The sequence below is a fragment of the Lissotriton vulgaris genome, chromosome 5 (genome assembly GCF_964263255.1).
Source record: "Lissotriton vulgaris chromosome 5, aLisVul1.2, whole genome shotgun sequence".
NCBI lineage: Eukaryota > Metazoa > Chordata > Amphibia > Caudata > Salamandridae > Lissotriton > Lissotriton vulgaris.
Genome location: NC_141693.1, coordinates 180808340 through 180831805, shown reverse-complemented (window position 1 = coordinate 180831805; position 23466 = coordinate 180808340). Strand labels below are relative to the sequence as shown.

The 23466-nt window shown below is 45.3% G+C and overlaps 1 protein-coding gene across 1 annotated transcript in view; it reads right to left on the bottom strand.

Annotated features, from left to right (window-relative positions):
* WHRN (whirlin) overlaps nucleotides 1–23466 on the bottom strand; it is a 963606-nt gene that overhangs the window by 97239 nt on the left and 842901 nt on the right. Inside the window, exon 9 of the mRNA XM_086919999.1 lies at nucleotides 2567–2638. Coding sequence (XP_086776125.1) covers nucleotides 2567–2638 — 72 coding nt within the window. The remainder of the gene's footprint in view (nucleotides 1–2566; nucleotides 2639–23466) is intronic.

The window sequence follows — 23466 nt, the reverse complement described above, 5'->3', positions numbered from 1 at the left end:
AGTAGGGTACTACCATTGGTTTATGCCCAGTTCTTCCGCAATGGCTATCCCCCGTAACTGACTTGTTGTTAAAGAACCGACCAAATTGGATTATTGAATGGTCTCCCACCCAACAACAGAGCTACGAGTTGCCAAAGGACATTTTGTGTGGGGACCCTGTCTTGATTTGCCCAGATTTTAATCAACAGTTTGTCCTACAGCTGGACACCTCTGACAGAGGGCTCAAGGCCATCTTATCTTAACCAGACCAGGCTGCTCGTCTTCACCCAGTTGCGTGTATAAGTAGAAAGTTCTTGCTATGGGAAACACATTACACTACTATAGAGAAAGAGTGCCTAGCAATCAATTGGGCTATGAAAGCAGTGCATTACTATTTGTTGGGCCGACCCTTTGTACTGCTCACAGATCATGCACCTCTGGTCTGGCCGGCCTGAAATTAAGACACCAACTCCTGATTACTTTGTTCTTAGTCCCCCAACTATTCTTGTTCCCGACACCTCATCATCCTGGGAGACTTCAAGGCAATGCTGATTTCCTAGACCGGTCTGCTATGTCCTCAAGGCCCAATCAGCCATTCCTGGTTGGGGTGTACTGTGGCCAGGAAGTCAGAAAAGGGGGAGGAATTGCCTCTAGCGTGGACCCCGGGGGCACAACGAGATCAAAGGCTAGCGTGCTAGTCATCAGCCAGAATACACCCCTTGAGTTCACCGACGCCATTAATAGGAGGGCTGAGACAGAGTCAGGTGTGCACAGCGAAGGAGTGGAGGAGGAAGCGGCACTGGAGGAAAGAGTGCGACTTACGAGCATGGAGGAGAGCTACAGGATAGGGGTGAGAGGAAGGTCAATCTGAAGGACGAGAGCGGGACCTGCCTGTCAGAAGAGGAGTTGTGGAGAACGGCGAGGGATGTTCCAGCGATCACCAGCCAAGGAATAGCAGTGGTCTTGAAAGAGCTTTGGAGCCCACTGGGAGGAGAGTACGGCTTGCACCATACTCCAGGGAAAGGCGATACAGACGAGGTCGCTGCAGCTCTAATCTAGAGTAGCGGCCTCAGGCAAGTGACTCAAAGGGGTGAACGCAGTGTTAATTGGTGGGTGGCGGCAAGTGGGTACTTGGTTGGGATAGAACTGGTGAGGCAGGGAGCACAAGGGAGCTTCCCACACGTAACTGATACGGTTTATCATGGAAGGTGGGGAGCACTTAAATGAACAACTTGTTCCGTACATGTGAGTGCTATTGCATGGCGGGAACGCAATGGTGGCCATATAACCAAGTCAGGAAACGCTCAGTTTGGCCTTTGAGCCTTGCACTTTGTGCTTCACCAAGGTGTCAGTATGGGGATCCCAGCATAATGTTTAGCCAGTTATCTAAGACCTACACTTTTCTTTCTTTATTTCCGCGAAGGTGACCACTAGCCAGTTGTGGAGGAATATGACAAACGGAGAGGGCAGAAGAAAGACACGAGCTGATTAAGGGGCTTCATACGGAATGCCTTTGAAGCACTATCCTGCCTGTCTGTTATACTGCACATACATCCTTATATACTTACCTATACTGGTCTGGGTCATACTTCACTACCCATTACAATACATAAGGGTAGCTTGCACATCCCAAAATTAAAACATAGCCCCTCAATCTAACCAACAGCTGAGAGGCAAATCACCGAGCCCAAAATCCTAGCCTGCATATAACCTGTGGCCATTGCATATAACCCAAAGCCCTGAAAGAACATAACGCTAGCCCTAATTTCTTCATCTCAGACTCATAACAACCACAGCACAGAATCTTAGCTTACAGCCCAAACACATAACCCAGATGTAAGAAATCAAATTATAGCCAACAAATATGACACCAATGCACAGCCCAGAATCCCCCAGCAAACACCCTGTAAGCCTAGAAATGGACCAGAACTCTAAACCATAACCCAGAAAGAACCCAGAAAAAACCTTTAAGAGCCCAAAAATATAACCCAATAGCCCGAAACATAATCAAAGTTCCCTAGAAACATCATACCACAAATAAAAAAATCTATGCATCCCACTCCCAGGATCCTAACCCAACAAACCAGGACCATAATCTCACAATCCAGAAACCTGATGGGTACAGAGAGAATCCAATCATGCAGCACGTGAGCTTCACCCCATAATCTGTGATCCTAGATCCCCAAATACATAATCCTAAACCCACGAACTAAAATCCCATCTTCCAAAGTCCACAATCAAAAACATTAAATTCTATTCCCCCCAATCAGAAACCTACAGCTCAGAATCTCAAAAGATCGAAATCTTAACCCTATTGATGGGATTAGAAACCCCACAACTCAGAATCCTAGCCCTAAAGTCAGAATCAGAACCGTCCAGAGTACAGAATCCTAACTTTACATTCCAGTATCGGAACCTACATAATACAGATGTCGAATTCACACATTCCAGAGTCCTAATCTCTTTGTGCATCTTCATGCTTTTACAGATCCCATAATCCAAACCTTCATACCAGTAGCCATTGTGAATCCATTTTAGTCAGCATGGTGAAGGGGCGTTTGGAAGTAATGTTTGGAGACAAACTCACCAGTGAGATATCGGGCAAGGGGTTAACGCTAGCTTGCATGGGTTCCCCATTCTCCTCTGGGTCGACATTATTCTGCAAGTGGAAAAAATATGAATGAGGCACAACAGAGTAAGTGAGAGACAGACTAGGTGTGGTGATGTATTCCAAAGATATCCCTTAAGGTCTAACATTAGGCTACAGATGGTCTGCTGAGCTCTATGCAGAATTGTGACATCTCTGTATGACCAGGAAAGGACAGGACACAGTGCACTAGTGTCTGCGGATCAAGCATTTATTCGGATGTTTCTGACACAGGGGACATGGCAGAGCAGAATAAAAGGAAATCACAGCCTTAACAATGCATTTTGGAAGAAGAGGCCTGAGGCATCAAGCTCTGCCGGCTTCCCGGGTGGCTCATACAATGGCCTACTGATCTACTGTGGCACTGAGATTCAAACGAAAACCCAGCAGATCACACATCAGACTGCTGGTCAGCAAGGAGGCATCAGTCTTCCGACAGCACAAGAGAAAATCTAAGACTTGGAGGTGGCAGGCGGCTAAACAGCGGTGTGGAATTTAATGCTAAAAGGAGATATGATGGAATTTAGGAGGCATACTTCATGTGTGTGTGTTGAGGATGGGACCACAAAGCAGGTACAGACATGGGGCACAACAGGTGGACAAGTCAGAAAAGTGGACCCCAGAGCTTCTAGCAAGGCTGTAAGGCCCCGCTTTAACACCTAATGCTCCTGACACCAGCATCTTTTTCTTCTGTAGAGATGGAGGTACTGCACAGAAGACAGTGCAGCAAGAGGCAGTGAATCAGAGTGCCAACACCAAGGCCATCAACACCCCTCAGATAGCAAAAAGACATCATTGAGGTATCTGTCTTTTTCGAATATTCGTAGCACCTAGATTCGGACTCAACACGTAAAACACCAGCAGGAGTCACATCACACTAAACCTTTCTCTTCCTTGTTATTCATTATTTATGTTAGACTTTGGGGATATGCTATCTAGACCAGTGCTTCCCACACATTTTAAAACCATGACCCAATTTTCACAACGATAAACATTCGGGAGCCACGTATATTTAACCCCTTACGTGCGGCGGGAATTCCCCGCCCATGCTGACTCCGCCTTGTGCGGGCGGAGTCATGACGGAACGGTTCCGTCATCAGCACAGCTCACCCGTAGCTGATGACGGAACCGCTCCGTCATCAGCATGCAAGGGGTTAATGTACATGAGGTGAGAGATTTTTTTAATGTAACTAAAGCATTGTGGGGTAGGACACTGTCATTTACAACCAGCACATTCTCCATTGATCTGGCCATTCAAGTTACATAACATAAACATACAGTTTTACTGATAAAAAGATACTGCACAAGAATGATAATGTGTGGAAATTGGGTTTCAGTGAAAAAGTATCATTTGTACATCACCAAGTAGAATATCTTGATTTGTTTTGATCCTATTAAAATTTGTTTCCATCACACTTCAGAACTACAAAATTAATGTGCTTAGTTTTTGCTATCCGAACTGCTGAATAAGTTAATTAATTTTACAGGTATTTACAATGTATTGTGTATTAAAAAAAAAGGCACCCTGCAGCCTTTCCTTTCACATAATTCACTTTTTTCTCTGACTGGAAAGAGAGAGAAGTTTGTAAACACCAATCAGCAATCTGCCAGAAGACATAGCCTAATATTTGACCTATGCCCTTGAAGCAAAGTTATGTGACAAGGTAAATACAGAATTTAAAGGAATTTTATGTAGTGCTTGATCTTTCCCAGCCTACAACAATTTGGCTGGCAACCACCAGTGGGCAGCGACTCACAGTCTGGGAAACACTGATCTAGACACATCTTGAAGCTGATGATAGACAGGCGCGTGTCTTTTCTTCACTCTCCTGCTATGATGGACGTGTACTTTGTTATCCGTTGTCCATGAAGACCTAAAATCCTGTCTCTGGTTGACTCACTGGTCAGGAGGTGACCCCAGATTTAGAGCTGAATTTGTAAGAAATGAATTCAGTCTGAAGGAATGATGTTCTGGGCCTGAAGGGCTGGGCTACTTTTATCAGTGGACCATGCAGCGTATAAATGGAGCTCCTCTGGAACCATCTGAAAAGTCGCCAACCTTGGCATATCTCTTGACGGTTGCCTTATTACACAGGTCCAGATTACAGCTGCATTCCTGAAAGATTATCTTTGTATGCACGTTTCTACACTTCTCTATATATGATACTACTTTACTCCGCCTGAGCCTTAAAAAATAACTTTCAAACCATACTTTATTCCCTTGGAGGCACCCTTTGAGCCCAAAACATCACTTTAGACTGGAATCCCAGTATCGCCTATGGCTATCATTGTTATTCATGCCTGTCACAGTATGTTATAAGACATCTATGACACATTCTTTCCCTTTCCTTGCCCCCCCCTCACCAATGAATGGATGGACATCCTACTTTAATGTTATTAGCTTTCGCTTAGTATTATTTTGTACAGTAATTCATGCTGAAATGCTAGGAGCAATGCAAATACCAAGAAGAATCCCCCAAAAAGTTATGATCTATAGTGACCTATCAACGATCGTATAGGTTATAGCCCCTGAGACAGGCCAAGTTAGCTAATGCTTGCTTTTGTAGTATATCAAGTGAAGACATTTTGTCCTACAAGAACATCATAGCAACAACAAAAATAGACCCAAAACATCTTGTTGTAAGTATACATTGTGCAGCATAGATCTGCTATTCTATCACATCTTCATACCTTCAACGTTAATATATCGTCACAGTACATTAATAATAGCACATTTACATACCTTGAAAGTTTATATATCATCACAATACATTCTTAACTGCAAATCCAAATACCTTGAAAGTTTATATATCATCACAGTGCTTTACTAAAAGCACATTTGCATACCTTGAAATTATACATATTACAATACATTCTTAATTGCACATCTACATACCTTGAAAGTTTACATATCACCACAGTACATTACTAATAGCACATTTACATACCTTGAAAATATATATATATATCATTACAATACATTCTTAACTGCACATCTACATACCTTGAAAGTGATTGTACTACTGAATATCGAGGGTATAAATATCATGGCACAAGAATATTGTGGACAAAATACTGAAGACCAAAATATGAAAATGGTAAGCGTATATAATAGAGGAAGTATAGATTCATTATTCCGAACTCCACATTTACGTACCTTGAAGATATTAACTATGTAGGCTTACCTTGTCCACATTGTGCTGGCTGATATTTTTGCTATGATAACGTTATAGCAGGATACCTAAAGCCCCATATTCCTGTAGTATAGGAACTGGACGGTATACAACCTTTACAACGAAACTTTTACCACGCACTACCATTACAACGCAGTCATTACAACGCAAACCATTACAACGCATTGCGCTGGGGGGCGCTCTAGGATAGGGAATAAGTTTAATTTACTATCCAACACCTTCCCTAGTGTCCACGGGGACTGGAGTTGAAATAGTAAATTAAACTATTCACTATCCAGCACCCCAAAGCGCTATGCGTTGTAAAGGATTGCGTTGTAAAAACCGCGTTGTAAAGGTATGCGTGGTAAAAGTATGCGTTGTAACGTCATACATCCGAACTGGACGCATCAGCAAGAAAGAGATGGCTAAATATGCAGCTAAGCAGAGGCGCCTTCTTGTCCCAATTCACCGTAAGGTTTACATACATGGCCCTGTGATGCAGAGATATGAGAGGGCAGCGGCGACAAGTAGGAAGTAGGGTAGTGAGCTTATTGTACACAGGAATGGGGGAGTCAAACTGAGTAGGAATCAAACACATTGAATAGTGCATTGGGGGACGTGTCTGTGGGGTGCAGAGCTATTGATACCAGCTGATGTCAGACGAACATAGATTACTGCTTTTTCTATAGTTCTTACAACGGCTTAGAGCCCTTTGAAGAGATTTCAACACTTTTTGAAAACAGGATTACCAATGTGCTTTGCTTGCTATCAAACATCTAAAACGCAACCCCCACCCAAACTCTTGGACAGTTCTGCCATGTAGGAGTTGACATTTCTTCTACAGAAAGCAGGAGATTACTGCACGCAGAGTGTTGTTGAAGCTGCAAAACTGATATTTACTCAGCAAATGAAATATACCTCGCTAGAAGTCCCCTGTCAGAAATTCACACATAAATCGATCATAGATGACACCTTCAGCAATTGAAGCAGGCACATCACAGTGTGCACACAAAGTTGAAGCAACATATCAATGTTCATTTCAAACTCACATTAAGACTCAATATTTCAGGAAGCAGTGACTCTAGCTATGACACATCGACAGACCTATTTGTATGTGTGGGATCTGGCGAGGGTGAGGGAAGATTAATTTTTATACAAAAGTAAAACGAAATGGCCAGCTGCTTCTGGGAAACCCATTCTTGCGCCGTGCACAAAAGCAGCGTTTTATCGCTGCACGCTACTGGTGAGGTGCAGTGGCGGCTCGACGAGGGAGTGCTGGGGGGGCAGTGGAGTGGGGCAGGGTGGGGGGTAGTGGACTCGGGCATACGACGGAACGGAGTAAAGTAAGTAAATAAATAATAAAACTATTTACCTTGCGTTCGCTGCATCGCCGAGTTGGCAAATTACAACAAAAATTGACTGTAGCAAGCAGAAATGCATGCATACCTTGCAAAACCCCTGTACAATATCTCCTTACAAGTTCAAACCTGCGCTAGTTGCAAATGTGGGCCACTTTTTGAGCTAGCCGATTCAATAATGGGAGGACACCTATTTTTGGTGCCCCGGCCTATTTTTTGTTCCAGTCCGACCCTGGGTGGGGCCCGGCTGCATTGCAGATGTTTCCCATGGCAATTTTACTGACCATATTTTCCTGTCGATAACATTGGGTCGGTTCCTGCACTTCTTAAACCCAGATGTGGGCTCAATGGTGCACTCTTAACCGAGCAGAATTCAACTTGAGAATTCCACTCCGCTTGCAGCCGGGGCATTAGTCAGATGCTATATGTGATTAACATGGGCAGAAATAGATGCAGGCATAAGTGAATATGCATTGTGTATGAGTATGTAAAATGCTGTTTCAGAACTGTCTTTCCCTTTGACGCCTCAGAGTATATCAGTGCCACTTAGGAAACAGAGTAATGCACCCCTGTACTAAACCCTGGAAGGCCAATCATTCTTGAAGATTATATTTTATATTGAATGTACAAAGTTAACTCAGAGTTAATGCAGTAAATAAATGTACAGGAAACTGTGATTCGGTAACACTGCAGGTCCCGCCACATGAAGGTTCTCTGCTTGGACTCGAGAGTGGAAAGCTCTGCCCTGCAGCCTGTGACAGGGGAACTAGGAAACACCTCCCAGGGGCTGCTGGGCACAGCTAGTGGCCGTGCCCTGTGGGCTGTAGTGACCCAGGGATCTGCTCAGGACGCGTATGACAGCCACAGCACAGCTGAAAGCCATGCCCTGCGCCCAGACTCCACAGACCATGCAACTTGACGGTGCCCCCGGGGTACGAGGGGCAAGGATGTAATTCCTATGCCCATGGTTCAGTGGGCACCATCTTTTTTCTTTGGGCTCTTTGGAGAGGGGGACAGGATGCAGGCCTCAAATGACATGGAAGGAAGGATTCAAAATCTTGGCTGTTTGTTCAGTAGTGCCTGTTCCCCTTCTGTCCGTCCCGTGTCTGTTTTAGGTCAGAAGCGCTGGGACACTCCTCGGAGTAGCTAAGCGCTATACAAAACATCCCCTAACATAACATAACATGACCGAATGGCATGAGGAGAGATCTCACAAAAAAAAATATTTTGTCGTCTACGTAAAAAATTATAGCCCACCCCCTAACCCTCTTTAATGAGCTTCACCTGGTAAAGGTGCTCAGCTCAGACTTGAGTGAACACGAGCACTGTGCATGTTCTTGGTTGCAGAGAGCAATGGTGGAAGTGCCTATGGAAAGTATAGGAACTGTGATCATGAGTACCATCAGTGTGGGGCCAGGGTCAGACATGGCTAAAAAGAACAAAATACTCTGCAACTATTTTGCTGGACTGTCACTTACATGCAACTGTATATAAATGACAACTCAATGTAACTTTAATTTATTTGTGGGAAAAACTTTTTTCTGCATAGTAAAGTTGGTTAGTGCGATCACCTCAGTTGTCTGTAGGTGTAACCAAACAGTTACTGATTTGTATCCTGGTTCATGCAAGGGGGACATATTAATGGGTTTTTATAGTGCTAAAAGTTCCAAAACATGGATAGAGAGTAACCCCGGGCAGAGCTGGTGGAGAGGGACTACGCGGAGGTCCACGGAGTTGGGAACAAACTCAACTCCATCACCCACCTCCACCCGCCTATTAAACATGAATAATACTTATTAAAAATGAAAAAATAAACACTTACCTGTACTTCCGGTGTCCCAGGGCTTCGATCCTCCTCTTCCTCGCGTCTCTCTCCTACTTCTGCCGATCATCTTGCAAAAACTGCGGATGCACGCGCATGCGCAGATCTCGCAGAACTACGCATGCAAAGTTCTCGCAAGATGATCAACCCAAGTAGGAGTCAGAGAGGCGGCGAGGAAGAGGAGGAGGGCAGCCCGAGACGCCGGCAGTACAGGTAAGTGTTTATTTTTCATTTTTAATAAAGTATTAACTATTTTTAATAGGCGGGGTGGAGGCGGGGGCTGGCCAACTCTGCTCCGCTGTGGAGTAGGAATGTTGCCCTATACTCCGCGTTCTATGCGGAATGCGGAGTAGGCAAATCTCTGCACACTCCGCTGGCGGAGCGGAGTTCTGGCCCGGACTTATTAGAGAGCCCTCTGATTACGTAAGTCATTTCTTTGAAAAATGTATTATTCACAATTTAAGAAAACTTGCACACTGTATAACTAGGCTGTCGCAAAAATATTGTGGTTAAGTGTTTAGAGTGCTTTCAAAAGATATGTTTTTAAAAGTAAGTAGACTTTACCTAATGAAAACCATTTTTTACAGGTTGCCAATAAAAGGACAGCTTGTATCAATCAAGGCATATACTCGCTCCCAAGCAGCCTTTTTGATTTTCTGATTAAATAAAATGGCACACTTACATTTCTTTCAGGATCAGGAACCCTGGAGAGAAGCCTTGTTTCTTCTTTAGCTGCGTCTCCCTCCTCTCACCTCACAGTAGGCGAGACCCTTCTGGCCTGCTTTCCATCTGTTGCAGCTCAACCATTCAGGGATGGTAGTTTTTTAAATAAAAACAAGTATGGGAACTGTTCAATCAAATTAATAAAGCTTGGGACTGCAGTTCCCCGTGCCTGTGGCCACTTCGACCTCTGCTAAGGAGACATTGTTTAACATCCCTCTAAGGGAAAGAGGCAAAAACTGATTGAATCCCTCTCACAGCAAGGTCTAGAAAACACTGTTCCACTGACACTCCTCTGAGGAAGAGCTTGAACAAGCATTGAAATTGCAATAGGTCTAGCTTTTGATTAAATTAAAGCCATTTGCTTTGCTAATGGTATTGTATAGCAAAGCAAATGGCTTTAACTTAATAAAAGGCCAGACCGGTTGCATTTTCAATGCTTGTTTATAGTCTGAATTTGGATTTAAGAAGGTTACCTGAATCCCATTGATCACCCGATGTGCTACGTGAGGGGCTTTGAAGGATATTCTTCTTGACACTGTTAACCAGCGGAGAGCTTAGTGAGTGGTCCTGTCTGTTTAGATTGAGGACTCACCTAGCTGCTGCATTCCGAATTAGTTGTAGGCTGCAGATTAAGTTTCTAGAGGGTACCGATCAGTGGTTGATTTAAAGCCACTCTCATAGTTTAAATGGAATTTCAGTGACGCTTGTATCCTCAGTAATTGGCCTAGGTAGGGTGAAGATTTGTTGATGTATTCTCATAGTATATATTAAGTCCCAAGGCACTTTGCTTATTTGAAATTGAAATGAATTTCAAATTTACTATAATCCTAAGATTACTCTTTTCACTAAACGTCACAGGAGGCTGTCCCAGGCCCATAAACCTCAAGTATATAGAGTTATAGTTTAGGCAAGGACCACAGGTGAGTATTTCAGTTTTTGAGGCATTTATTTTGAGAGGGTTCTCTAGCATCTAACAATTCACGGCAATGAAATCTTTCCTCTAGTCCAAATGTCATGCCTCAGCATTGTGTTCCAGTTTTAGGGTGATCTGGGTATTGTATGTATTGCTGTAGCATATGAGGCTCAGGGGGTTCACAAGGTCAGCAAGGGCATAATGAGGTGCAAGTTGGACATTGAAGAGTAGGGATGCGATTGTTGAGCCTTGTGGATACCTCCTCGCCAGGTATAAATTTGGAAGCTGAGCTGGCCAAAACTCTCTAAGAATTTACTCTTGCAAACAGAGTCAAATGAAAGTGAAATGTTACATGGATGACTTCTCCAATAAAGAAATTCTGTACTGTTATTTCTGCAAGTACTCTTTCTTTCCATCTCTGTGAGAGAGACTTCAAAAAAACTGTCTCTGTCCCTTCATCTCCTTGTTGTCATAAATGTGTTGTGTGGCATCTTTTGTTCATCCTGCAATGTCTTTCACCTTTCACAGGATGTTAATTTCCTTTATTGACAGGTAAGTGCTGTACATTCTGTTTTTTCCCTCATTTCTTCTCTGTTACTGGAGACCCTGTTCTCTATCAGAGACGTGTACAGTGTGGGTTTTATTAGAGTATTCTCATGTTTGCTTTGTGATTATTTCTCTAACTGGGATTTTTTTTCTGCGTAGTAAATATTCTATTGTATCTGTAGAAAAAGGAGTGTGTTCTGAAAACGAAAATATGATCGTAGTTGCTGATGCCTTTCGGAGGTGTCTGTTCTACTCACCAGTGTAAGAATCAGTGCAGAGAATGGGTCGAGGACTAGTCATGCTCTTACACAAGTCTTCCTGATCTTCCCTCCAGTGAGCGTCCCGGTCTTGTGTAGCCATGTCAGAGAAGGCTGATGCAATTCTTCTATGGCAGAATCTACGTCACCGGACTGACTATTTCAGAGGGGCGCCCCACCAGGCTGACCAGAATGAATTTGTACACATAACCACCATGCAACCATTTCATGTCTCCAAAGCATTCAAATGTCTAGTGCCTTGGGTCCCAATAACTCTGAAGTTGCACCCTCATGCTTATTAGTCTAAATGCTGAATTGCACCACAAAGGGCGGATTTCATCTATTGGTCACTTTATAATGATTCTTTAACAGCAGCGGGTCCTCCACTAAGGAGGAGGAGTGTTGCCCCACTGCTCTCAGAGTAGGGAAAATAAAATGATAGCGTTATTATCATTTTATTTTTCATAGGTTCGGGGCTGGGGTAGGCGGAGTGGGGCTGGAGACACAGGGGGAGGAGTGGTGTTTCCACACTCCCAAGTGTGCATGGCTGTTAGAGCGTCCATCTTGGGCCGGCAAAATAGTCATGCGCACTTTGCATGTTCCCCACCAGGCTGTAATGCACAGCCTGGTGAGGAACATGCACAGGTTCCCATTCCCCGTCTGAGTGCTGAACCATGGCGCTCAGACCAATCATAACACTGCATTGCAGCGTTGTGATAGGCTTAGGGGAGTCTGTGTGCTTCCTGCTTCTGGGATTCGCCGGAGAAGGAGACACGACCTTGGAGAGACAGTCACGGCGGCTATTAGGAGGTAAGTAGTTTATTTTGGGGGAGTATTTTCCCCGCCACCCCCCTCCCAACTCACCACCCCCGTTACCTGCCAACTGCTCCGATAGGAATTAGGACAGATTGTGCAGTAGAGAAAAGGAAAAAAGACAGCAAGAACTGAAGCAATGAAAAAGATGGAAATACAGATACACGGAAGAAGGATATATGATAGTAGGTAGGAAGAGTGTGAAGAAAAAAGGAGTGCAAGAGGGAGATAGGGAGAAGACAGAGGAAATGGAAGAATGAAAAGGAAAGGGTAAAAAGTAGAAAGCAGAAGGAAATGAAAGATGGGGATATGAGATACGAGCCAGAAAGGAAATAAATAAGGCAATAGGAGATGGGGAAAGAAAAATAGGAGAAATAAAAGGTGATAAGAAGGAGAATTCAATATACAGATGTGAAATAGAATAGAAGTATGATAATAGAGAGGAACGCTAGATTAAAGTGTGAGATTGGGAGACAGGAGTATGAAGCTTAGATATACGCAGAAAGAAATGGGATGATGGAGAAATTGAAAGAGAAGAGAAGGAATGGAATGAAAAATGTGAACGTGGGAGTCAGACCAGATTGGGGACTAATTACCGAGACTGAAAGGGAGAAAGATCGGGAGGCCGCTTCATCTCCTTCCTCGTAGCCAGAACCTGGAACACCCTTTGCTCCACCTCTGACAGACCATTGCTCTCCATCTTCGCAAGAAACCTTAAAACCTGGCTCTTCGACGGACCCCCTCCTTGATGGACCGGAACCTGCATCCCCCACCCCCTTGAGACCCTTACAGGTGAGTAGTCACGCTTAACCACTGATTGATTGATTGATTGGAGAAATGAGATGCGAGATGGAGGGAAGTAGCGTGAAGAGACGAAGGTCAAACGAGGAACTGCAAGAATTGTAAGTAGGGATGTAGTCATCTTAAGTCCAGCAAGGCCAGAGGCAGCAGTGCATGAATGTACGAGGGACCCACTATATCTCGACTGCAGCTATATTTCATCAAATAAAGGCGAACTAAAAGGAAACCAAAGAAGCATGTGTGTCTGAACAGCACTGTGCATTCTCGTCTAACCACCCAAGAAAAACAAAAACGTACAACAATGTCAACAACAGTGCAAACTGCAGCGCCGCTATGGCAATCATGTTTATACCACACTATAAACGGAACTTTACGGCAAACGTTGACTGCTGAAGCACTATAAAGATGCGAAAGAGGTCAGGGGCGGATGTGCACGTTTCCTGGAAAATAGTGGAGTGGTGGTTTCCCGAAGACTAAGGTGCATTGTGCATGTACACCTAAAGGGTGGTACAGAGGATTAACCACCGGAGGTCCTGTCGGGCTATCCCTTCTGATCTCCAGTACCAAATGTTACACAGATGCGCCGTGTAAAACGGGGAAAAACAGGGCTAGCTCTCGGAGGGATTCATTCTTCAATTAGCTGCATTTTGGGTAAACAAAAAAAGAAAAATGAAATTTGCACTTTCCAAGACAGAAAAAAAGAAAGATGCACTGGCTGTGCGTGAGGATGAGAAAGGATGGTGCAGGGGGCTAGCCACTACCCTTCCGAAATTTCTACCTAAACGCGATGAAAGGTCAGAGTAAAAGCAACAAATCGAGGATATTCCAGGCAACAGTCTCAAAGGAAAACCATCACCTCAAACACCACTGGCTAAAAAGCCCCTGTAATGACCAGTGGAATGGAAGGCAGGGAATGGGATTCTAGTGTTTGGGTTCAGAGAGCTGTATCTAGGCAGGCAGGTATAACGTGGAGGCACTTGGTGGCATACGGGCAACTCTGGAAAAGTGCTTCGAGACTGTTGCAACTACTACACCAATTACAGAAACATATTTCCCCCATAGATATTTTCTAATTAGTTTCAAGGATATTTTAATATTATGAACACATTTCATTAAAATAATTACTCCTCTCACTATATGCATTTTTGAACAGGAGGGTCAAGCAAACAAACTGCTGTGGTGTGGTCTAGTTTTTTACCCGTTAGAAGCTGTGGTGCCCATCGACGTGATCCCAAATGGATGTGGCAGTCTCGCCCCCTTGCCCAGTCCCACAGAGTGGCTCCACAGCCCCCACCCTTTCTCCATCCCTCCTCCGCCCACCAGCATACAATAGCGACTCACATGGGTGCCCCCGGGAGTGCTGCGTTGTCCGGCTCGAATGAGTGGGGGGAGTGGCTCTCCATGCTGGGTAGTCCGTGGCTCGCCGCAGTGTCACTGGGAATTGGGATACAGAGTGTGAAGAAGCAGTGGGTGTAGAGCAGCGCTCCAGGCTTTTGCCGTGGCCTTGCTGAGGCTGACGCTGATTGGCGGCGCCGGTGCCTGGCTCCGCCCCAAGGAGGCAGAGACTCAGATACCCACCCAGTTATTAATGTACCCGTGCCGTGATTCCGCCCCACGCTCTCAGCCCGTTGCCCAGCATGCTCACCCACAAGTGAGTTGAGGCAAAAGGATATATGGCACGCACCTGACACATTTGTTATTCATGTCACTGGGACCACTTTTTATGCCTGATACAGAGGTTTCTAGCAACAAGCGCTAAATTCATTCTGATGTTAGACGTGCTCTATATAAACCCATGCACAGGGTTGGATTGAGATAAAAAAAAATCGGCCTTTGAAGGACTGGGTTTTTCTAAGACCCAGCGGTGCCAGGGGACAACACCTGAAACCTTCGTGGGTTACCTGTTCCGGCGTACAAATGACAGAGACACGGGACACTTCCTTCGGCGTCAAAGATTCGAAGTTTATTTACTGCAGGGAACACAGAAGTCATAAGAAGTACACAACGTGTAGGTTCTGAGAGACTGCTTCAAATTGTATCTGTGGATCGCTTCTTTTATACAGTTTTTCGTCATACGACAACATGGCAAACAAAAGGTTACAACCCAGTTCCCACAGTAAAATTTCATAGGGGGTCGCTTTCATGTATTCAGAGTCTTGGAACATAATTACAGTAGCATTGCTGGTTCCCAACTGTAAAAGTACATCTTCTCACCATTAGTGCATTCCATTCTGGCAGTAAATGAATCAAGGAAGAGTCGGAAACAGGTGCAGAGGGAAACGAGGATAGCGAACAGATTGAAAAGAGTGTAAGGGGGTGCTATCAGAAACACGATTGCAGGGATCAAAGGAGACGTGCCTAATGAATGCACAACTGAGACAATAGACCGGCACGGCAAGATGAGCCTCGAGCGGGGCCATCTGCCTTGCAGTGTCGTCCCCCTCGTCATAAAGACACCCTCAAAGGAACACGTGTCTTCCGCAAAAGTTTGGGAATCCCAGGGTCACGAAGCGGACAGTGTCCGTTCGCTGGCTACTTGAGGGCAAGAGACAAAATGAATGCCGTATCTAAAATGGAACCCGTGGGTTCAGATGAAGAAACCCACGAAACAGACGAACGGTTTAGGTTAGCACAGCGAAAACGCATACACCCACTAAACTCGTCATTTGCGGTTCATAGATACCAGACTCAACCATATTCGAGCGAGTCGAAAACACCACTTACAATTATCAAAGAACCTCAGACGCTCCTTTTGCCCTCATGTAGGCAAGCACTAGTCGGAATCAGAATCAATCTCGATATTCATCAGACCATCCAGATGTTGCTGCAACATTATTCTATCCATCAGTGCTTCTTTGGTAACAGGTGGCCGTCTTATACACGTCGTAGCACAGAGGCCACATAAGGCAGGACCACACTGCACACAAAGACAACACGTGAACAGAAATTCTACAACAACCCCAATGATCATCAGAATTTTCCAACCCCACGTCGACATCAGGCCCCAAAACCACCCTAGTAGCGTCCAATCCCCTACGTCCACGTGTATGGACTCGGAGATCTTATGCAACTTCGAGATGGCTTGATAGACAGTTGGAGCGTTGTCAGGAATGAAAATGCAGCAACTCGAATGGATCACCTTACATACTCCACCTCTATCTGCAAGGACAACGTCTAAAACCATACGATTTTGTAACGTCATAAGCCTGTCAGCCTGAAGCTCTGCTGTGATGTTACCAAGGGCGCTTGCAGTGATGTTAGCGGTTGATTCCACCACTCGAGTCAACTGTCTCAGGTTCCTACTATTGATCATAGGTTCCCAAAACGGCAGGAAACCCTTAAAGAAGTCTCCTGCTTCTTGACCGGCAGTGTCCTCTTCGCTAATCACGCCTCTCACAACTCTGGTCTTGTGATAATCCGACCCAACAGTAAAGGTCGGCGGCAACAAATTCGCAATATAACATGTGCCTGAGAAGTCACGAGGCAACCATGTATATGGGCGGTCATAGCAAACAAAGTATGTACCCTTGGCAGTCAAAAGAACAGGGGAAGAGGCCGTCGGCAAAACATACGTTTCGGTACAGGCACTCCTCCCAAGCTGAGCTCGCGGGCTTCGGCCAAGGCCTTTCAGACAGAAATTACCGAGATGGGGTACGATCCAGATCGGAGACGAGCTTTTAAGCTGCTGATCACCCACTGACATGCTATACTCAGATCTCTGTATGCACGCACCTCTTCCTCTGGGATAAGCGATGCGTCAAAGATATCCCTATCTAAATCGGCAATCGCTCTTGCCAAAGGCTTGTGGTACGGGCCAGGACCATGATCTGCAGTGCGTGGCTCTCGATGGGGGTAGGAATCTAGTGCGCTACGAAACATAGTTTGGAATGCTCGAGCTGAACCCTGGGAACTGTAAGGAAGGACCAAGTACGGGATTCCCTTATCCGTGGTATGTGGCATTAACCCACACACCCAACAGTTGGTAGTGTTCATCACCAACTAATGCTGATGAAGAAGCTGGACAAAGGAATTATTCATGAATTCCGCACGTCTAACCTGCTCGTGTTGGGGTAAGATGTGAAAGGAATGAGGAGAAACAGTGGAAGTAGGTTTGGGTTCAGAGGAAAGGGTAGGTGAAGCAGAAGGCAATAATGATTGTATCGCATAGTATACTCCACCCACCAGTAACAAAGAAACAGTTAGAAACAGTAGGAACACCTGAAACACAAAACATTTGGTACGTACAACCCTATGCAGTTCGAATCTTTGGGCTTGAGTCTTCTCCACTTCCAACAACCTTGAGAAAGCCTTCCTCTAAAACCGTCCGCAATGTTCTTGACGCACTTCGTTCTGTGTAGTAATGGTCAATCCCCAGGAGTTCCTAGGAATCAACGGCCTCCGACCTAGTGTCAGGACCTACTAAACAGAAGGAAGTACCCGCACGGCCCTACGGTCAACCCGGATGTAAGGTTCTTTTGATCAAACAATATATACAAAATCTCCTAGCTGTGGAAAAACACACATGTGTGGAAAAGAACTCAGAATTTTGACAAGAACCACAGTTGTTCAAAAATGTTCAGAGTGATAATGGGGTAACGTGAATTTCAAAAAAGAAGAAAGCAAAAATAATTTTTATTTGTCTCTAGTATTGGAATGAAGAAAATATCTGCTTCTTCCAGGACGAGTCTGTTCTTCAAATAATTGATCAGATTGTGGAACAGAGTCCTGTCGGTCAAACGTTAATTTAGATCTTGAATTCTCCAATGGCAAAGGTTCAACAGAGTTATCTGGCTGCTCTGAAGTATCTCCCATAGGCTGAGCGTCACTGAACGGCACAAAATTCCGCAAAGCTTCTGTTTCTGATGCAGCGATGCCAGTCCTCACCCACGAGTCCGCTGGTAAAGGTATTGGTACCTTTTTGGTGTGGGTGGCGTGCACCCAATGCTTACGTCCCTCCAAACGAACAGCGGTTCTCGTGGCAAGTAGCACTTGGAAAGGTCCAATAAACCTCGGCTCAAGGTTTCGCTTCCGGCCAAAGTTTCTGGTAACCACCCAGTCTCCGGGCTGGAGCTGGTGGCCTGGACCCTCCGTCTGCGCCGGCAGTGCTTCAAAGACCTGTTGATGAATTAACCTCAGTTTAGCAGTCAGATCATGAAGGTAATCAATTAGCATTGGATATTCAAGATTTGTGAATGCACTGGGTCTAGGAACCCCCCAAATATTTGCAGGACGGCCGAACACAATCTCATATGGGCTGAGCCCTACTCGAGAGTGTACAGTCGCCCTAGTTGACAAAAGAGCCAAAGGCAAGGCATCGGGCCACGACAGACCAGTCGTAGCCTGAATCATTGCGAGTTTTAGTTTCAGAGTACCATTGTACCCCTCAACCAAACCTGCTGAATGGGGATGATTGGCGCTGTGGAATTTTTGTGTAATTCCAAGGCCCTTACACACACTCTTCATCACACTCCCCACAAACTCACTTCCGTTATCAGACCATACAATCCGTGGCATTCCATACCGAGGAAAGTATTCCTTCAGCATGACTTTTGCTGTGGACAGAGCAGTATTATCTTTGAGAGGATAAGCTTCGATCCATCGGGAGAATGCGCAAACCACAACTAAAACGTATTTCAGGTTATTACATCGCTCCATATGGATGAAATCCAGTTGGATCACCTCAAAGGGACAAGTAGGAGGAGCAAAGTGGCCAGGGGGTGTAGGAGTGCTCTTGCCAGGATTGTACATCATACATACCATGCAATTCTTGACCAATCTCTCAGCACATTTAGCAATACCGTCATTCTTCCATACAGGGGACAACAACTTACAGATACCTTTCGCACTAATGTGTGACAAACCGTGTGCCATTGTCACAACAGCTAGCACATATGCATCCGGCAACATCCATCTTTGATTCTCCGACAAATCAATCCAACATCCATTCGCATCCAACTTTCCTGTGCTCTCCTTCCACTTGGTCTTTTCAGTTTCGGTGGCCTCATTCTGAATCGCTTTTACACTTTCGACAGTATCCTCGCACATACCAGTTTCTGCAGGCCACCTTACCGAACTCGTCACATACATTCTAGTTGCAAGGTCTCTCGCAGTCTCTTTAGCGATCTCATCCGCAAACGCATTACCACGACCAACATCATCCGTCACCTTACGGTGCGCACTACATTTAATAATCGCCACCTGCTTAGGCAATGTGAGTGCGTCCAAAAGATCATTCACAAGCTGTCCGTGCTGGATCTTCGTACCATGCGATGTCATAAAACCTCTCTCTCGCCACAATCGTCCAAAACTATCGGCAACACCAAAAGCATACTGGCTGTCGGTAAACACATTCACCCGCTTTCCTTTCGACAAAACACACGCTCTCGTCAAGGCAATTAATTCTGCCGCCTGTGCAGAAGTCTGTTTCAATCTCGCCGTTTCCACAACCGTGCTTAAGGTTACCACAGCATACGCAGTCGTCACATCACCATTTGGCAACTTAAAACATGAACCGTCCACATACAAAGTACCATCGGGGTCTTCCAATGGAGTGTTTTTCAGGTCAACACGACCCTTCGTTTCTTCCTCAGTTCGCAGATAACAATCATGTGGTAATACCTCGTCTGATTCCATATTGATAGGCAACAACGTCGCCGGGTTCAGGACATTACAGCGCTTTATTTGAATATGACTTGCCAAAAGCGTCAACTCGTAACCGGACAACCTTGCGCTCGTCAAGTGTTGAGTTTTCGTTCGATTCAAGAGAGTGTCAACTGCATGCGGAACCATCACCGTAAGCATATTATCCATGACCAATCCTGCAGATTGTCGGATGGACACCGCAGCTGCCGCTGTTGCTCTCAGACAACTCGGCAATGCTCTAGCTACTGGGTCCAAGGTCGAGGAAAAATATGCACATGGACGCTGCTTACCACCTAATTGCTGCGTCAAAACACTCAACGCACAACCTTCCCTCTCGTGAACGTATAGTGTGAACGGCTTACTGTAGTCAGGAGTACCTAACACAGGGGCCGAACACAACGCATCACGTAATTCAGAAAAACTTTTCTGACATTCTTCCGTCCATGGCAAAGGAGTTGGAACATCCTTGCACGTGAGGGCTACCAATGGTTTCGCTAGCAATGAAAAATTTGGAATCCATTCATTGCCTGCAGTATGACGTGATACCTAGAAAGGCACGCACATCCCTCTGAGTTGTTGGCACAGTCATTCGAGCAATCGCTGCAATTCTCTCTGGGGTCAACCTTCTTCCCTCCTTTGACAATAAGTGACCTAGATAGGTTACTTCTTGGCAACAATATTGCAGTTTAGAAGGTGACACCTTATGATGTAAATCACAGAGATGTTGCAACAGAGACACCGTAGCAGTTTTGCAAATCTCCCGTGTGTCCGCAGCCACCAATAAGTCGTCGACATATTGGATCAAGGCCGCACCAGCCGGCAACACAAACGCATCAAGTTGGCTCTTCAGGGCTTGGCTGTATATCGATGGACTCTCACAATAGCCCTGAGGAGCGCGTTTAAACCTAAAGCTGCGGCCACCTAACGAGAAGCCGAATAGATCCCTGCTTTCCTCAGCAATCGGAATGCTAAAGAAAGCATTCTTCAGGTCGATCACTGAGAACCAAGAAGCAGATGCTGGAATCAGAGTCAGTAAAGCCGTAATGTCAGGCACCACAGGGAACTGAGGAACCACAATTTTGTTCACCTCCCGTAAATCAATGACAAAACGATAAACAGGAGGCTTAGATGGATCAGTGCGTTTCAGAATAGGTAATACAGGACTATTACACACGTTTCCCCGAGTCTCCTCAATAACGTCTTTCTCGATCAAATCATAGATGATCGCTAACAATGCTCGCTCACCATCAAGGGAGATACGATACTGGGGAATGCGTGGTAATCGCACATTTGATTTCAACTGGACAACATAAGGGGAGATGTCAAGCAGGCCCACGTCATTGGGACCTGTTGCCCACAAAGATGCAGGAAGAGAACTCAATTCCGGTGGGAGCTTATCAATGGACAAGTACATAGGAGAGGTTACTCTCTCACCCAATGTAAGTTTTACTCCCGCGGGAGAACAATACAAAGTTGCATACAAACGTTTCAGTAAATCCAGGCCCAAAAGATTTTCACCACAACCAGTAGTCAAAATCAAGGGAGCTTTCAGCTCACGCGGCCCAATTGTGAGGGGCAAAGGGCAAGAGACCGGATTGCTAACAGGGGCGCCAGAGAATCCAACGGAAACATTTGTTAAGCCAGACAAAGGTGCGCCAGGGAGTTTTGAATGCATGATGGAACTTTTCGCTGCACCAGTGTCCAACAGAAAAGGCTCAACTACGCCTGATGTGGCAACTGCGACGTAAGGCCCTCTCTGATCAACCGGAACTGATACTACTCCCTCCCTTCGTCCATAGCTGTCCTAGTAATTACCGTCATCAGTATCCTGGTCGATATAATAATCGTCCACATTGTACTGTGCGGATCTACCTGATGATGATCCACGCTGATCAAAACAATTATTGGAATCAGAGGAATTATTAGAGCGCTCATTTTGATTCTGAGTAACACCACGACCTCTACCTCGCGAAGCCAGTTGAGGACCACAACGACCTCCTCTAGATGAATTGTTATTATTGCGATCGCGCAAAACCGGACAATCAAATTTCAAATGACCCTCACCTCTACAATAGGCACATTGATTGTACCCAAGCATAGATCTCTGCGAAGAGGAATCATTCCGCGATTGCGACCTAGCGGGCTGCGATTGCGATCTATTCCGCTGTTGAGAATCGTTTTGATTCGAGCGCGGAGGATACACTTGTTGTAACAAAACTTTCGGTTTTAGCTCTTTCGTCTTTTTGTCTGCACGATCATTTTCCTCCTTCTCTCTATTTTCATAGTATTGAGCCGTAGCCAATATCTGAGCAGAAGTAGAAACGGCCCACGCACTTTCTGAATTTCTCAATTTGTTGCTAAGTTCAGGCAACAAATTCGATACAAATTTATCCACAAACAATCTCTGACCTCCCTCAGTGCTCATATCTTGGCCACTGTGATCAATGAATGCCTCCTCAAATCTTGTAAAGAAATCGGAGACACTCTCGTCCTTCTTTTGCTTACACGCAGACAATTTATCCCAATTAACTTTCATTGCTGGCATAAGTGTCTTCATAAGGGTAATTATTCTTTGGGGAAGATCAGTAATGAGCTGTTCGGGCTTAGCTCCACCAACTTGTCGTACGTCAGCCGCCACAAGAGCAGCCCAATCACCGCCTAACTCGGCTGCATGATTCTCTTGACGAATTTTCGCCCAAACCGGTTGAGGTACGACATTGCCGAACAACATGTCGATGTCGGCAAGATTCATTATCGTAGCATCCACTAATTGGGACAACTCTTTGTAGTACCCTGCAGGATTTTTGCGAGGGTCAGGCAAAGTCTGTTTAACCTGCAAAACCTCCGATCGTTTCCATGGAAGGTGTATCCACACTCTCTGGAAGTGTGGCAAGATAGCAGGATTAGCAGCAGGATTACCTGGCATTAAGCATGGGCGAATTTTGCGGATCTCGCGTTCGCGAATTTAGCGGATTTGCGAATTCGCAATCCGCAAAATCCGCGAATTCCCGCGAATTTGCGGATTTTTTTTTTTTTTGTGTTCGCCCGTGTTTCTGCCAGTTCGCGAGGGTTTTTACAATTTCGCAATTTGCGAACTTACCTGTCGGGTCGCAAGTTTTGCGAACTTGTTGTTTCTACGTGTCCAGCCTGTTTGGGACACTCTTCTTCATCACTGCCACTCTCTGTCACCACTGCCACTCTCTGACTACTCATGCCACCCTCTGGCCCACCCATGCCACCCTCTGTTTCATCACCACACCCTCTGGTTGTCCAGTGTACATTATTTTCGGCAAAGCAAAGCACACCTTCCCTGCCTCAAGTGACCTGAATTAATTTGGGGCTGATTAATGTGTCACAGAATATTTTTTTAGCTGGCACCTGCTTCCTTAGTGCGCCCTGATTAGTGATCTTTTGCACTTGCTAAGTGCTTTCATTGTTGCAAAATTAGTTACAACACCTGCCCTGCCCCTACTGACAATAATGAATTAGGGGCTGATTAATGGATTTTAACTTCCAGCCTGGCTCCTGCTTGTCTCCCTTAGCTGTAATTCAGGACCTTTGTGGCATATGTGTAACTATTCTGAGGTTCAGAGCAGGGTCACATAATAGTTGCACCTGGCAACTGAACTCTGGAGGGGCCCCTCAGGAAGCACTACAGGAAATGGCTACTAATGATGAGCCTGAACTTTTGAACCTGGCAATTAGTTTCAGTTTTGCTAAGATCGTATTTCTGCAATTTAGCACTTATTCGCGGGGCGCGAAATTGTACTGGGAAGCCGCGAACTCACGCGA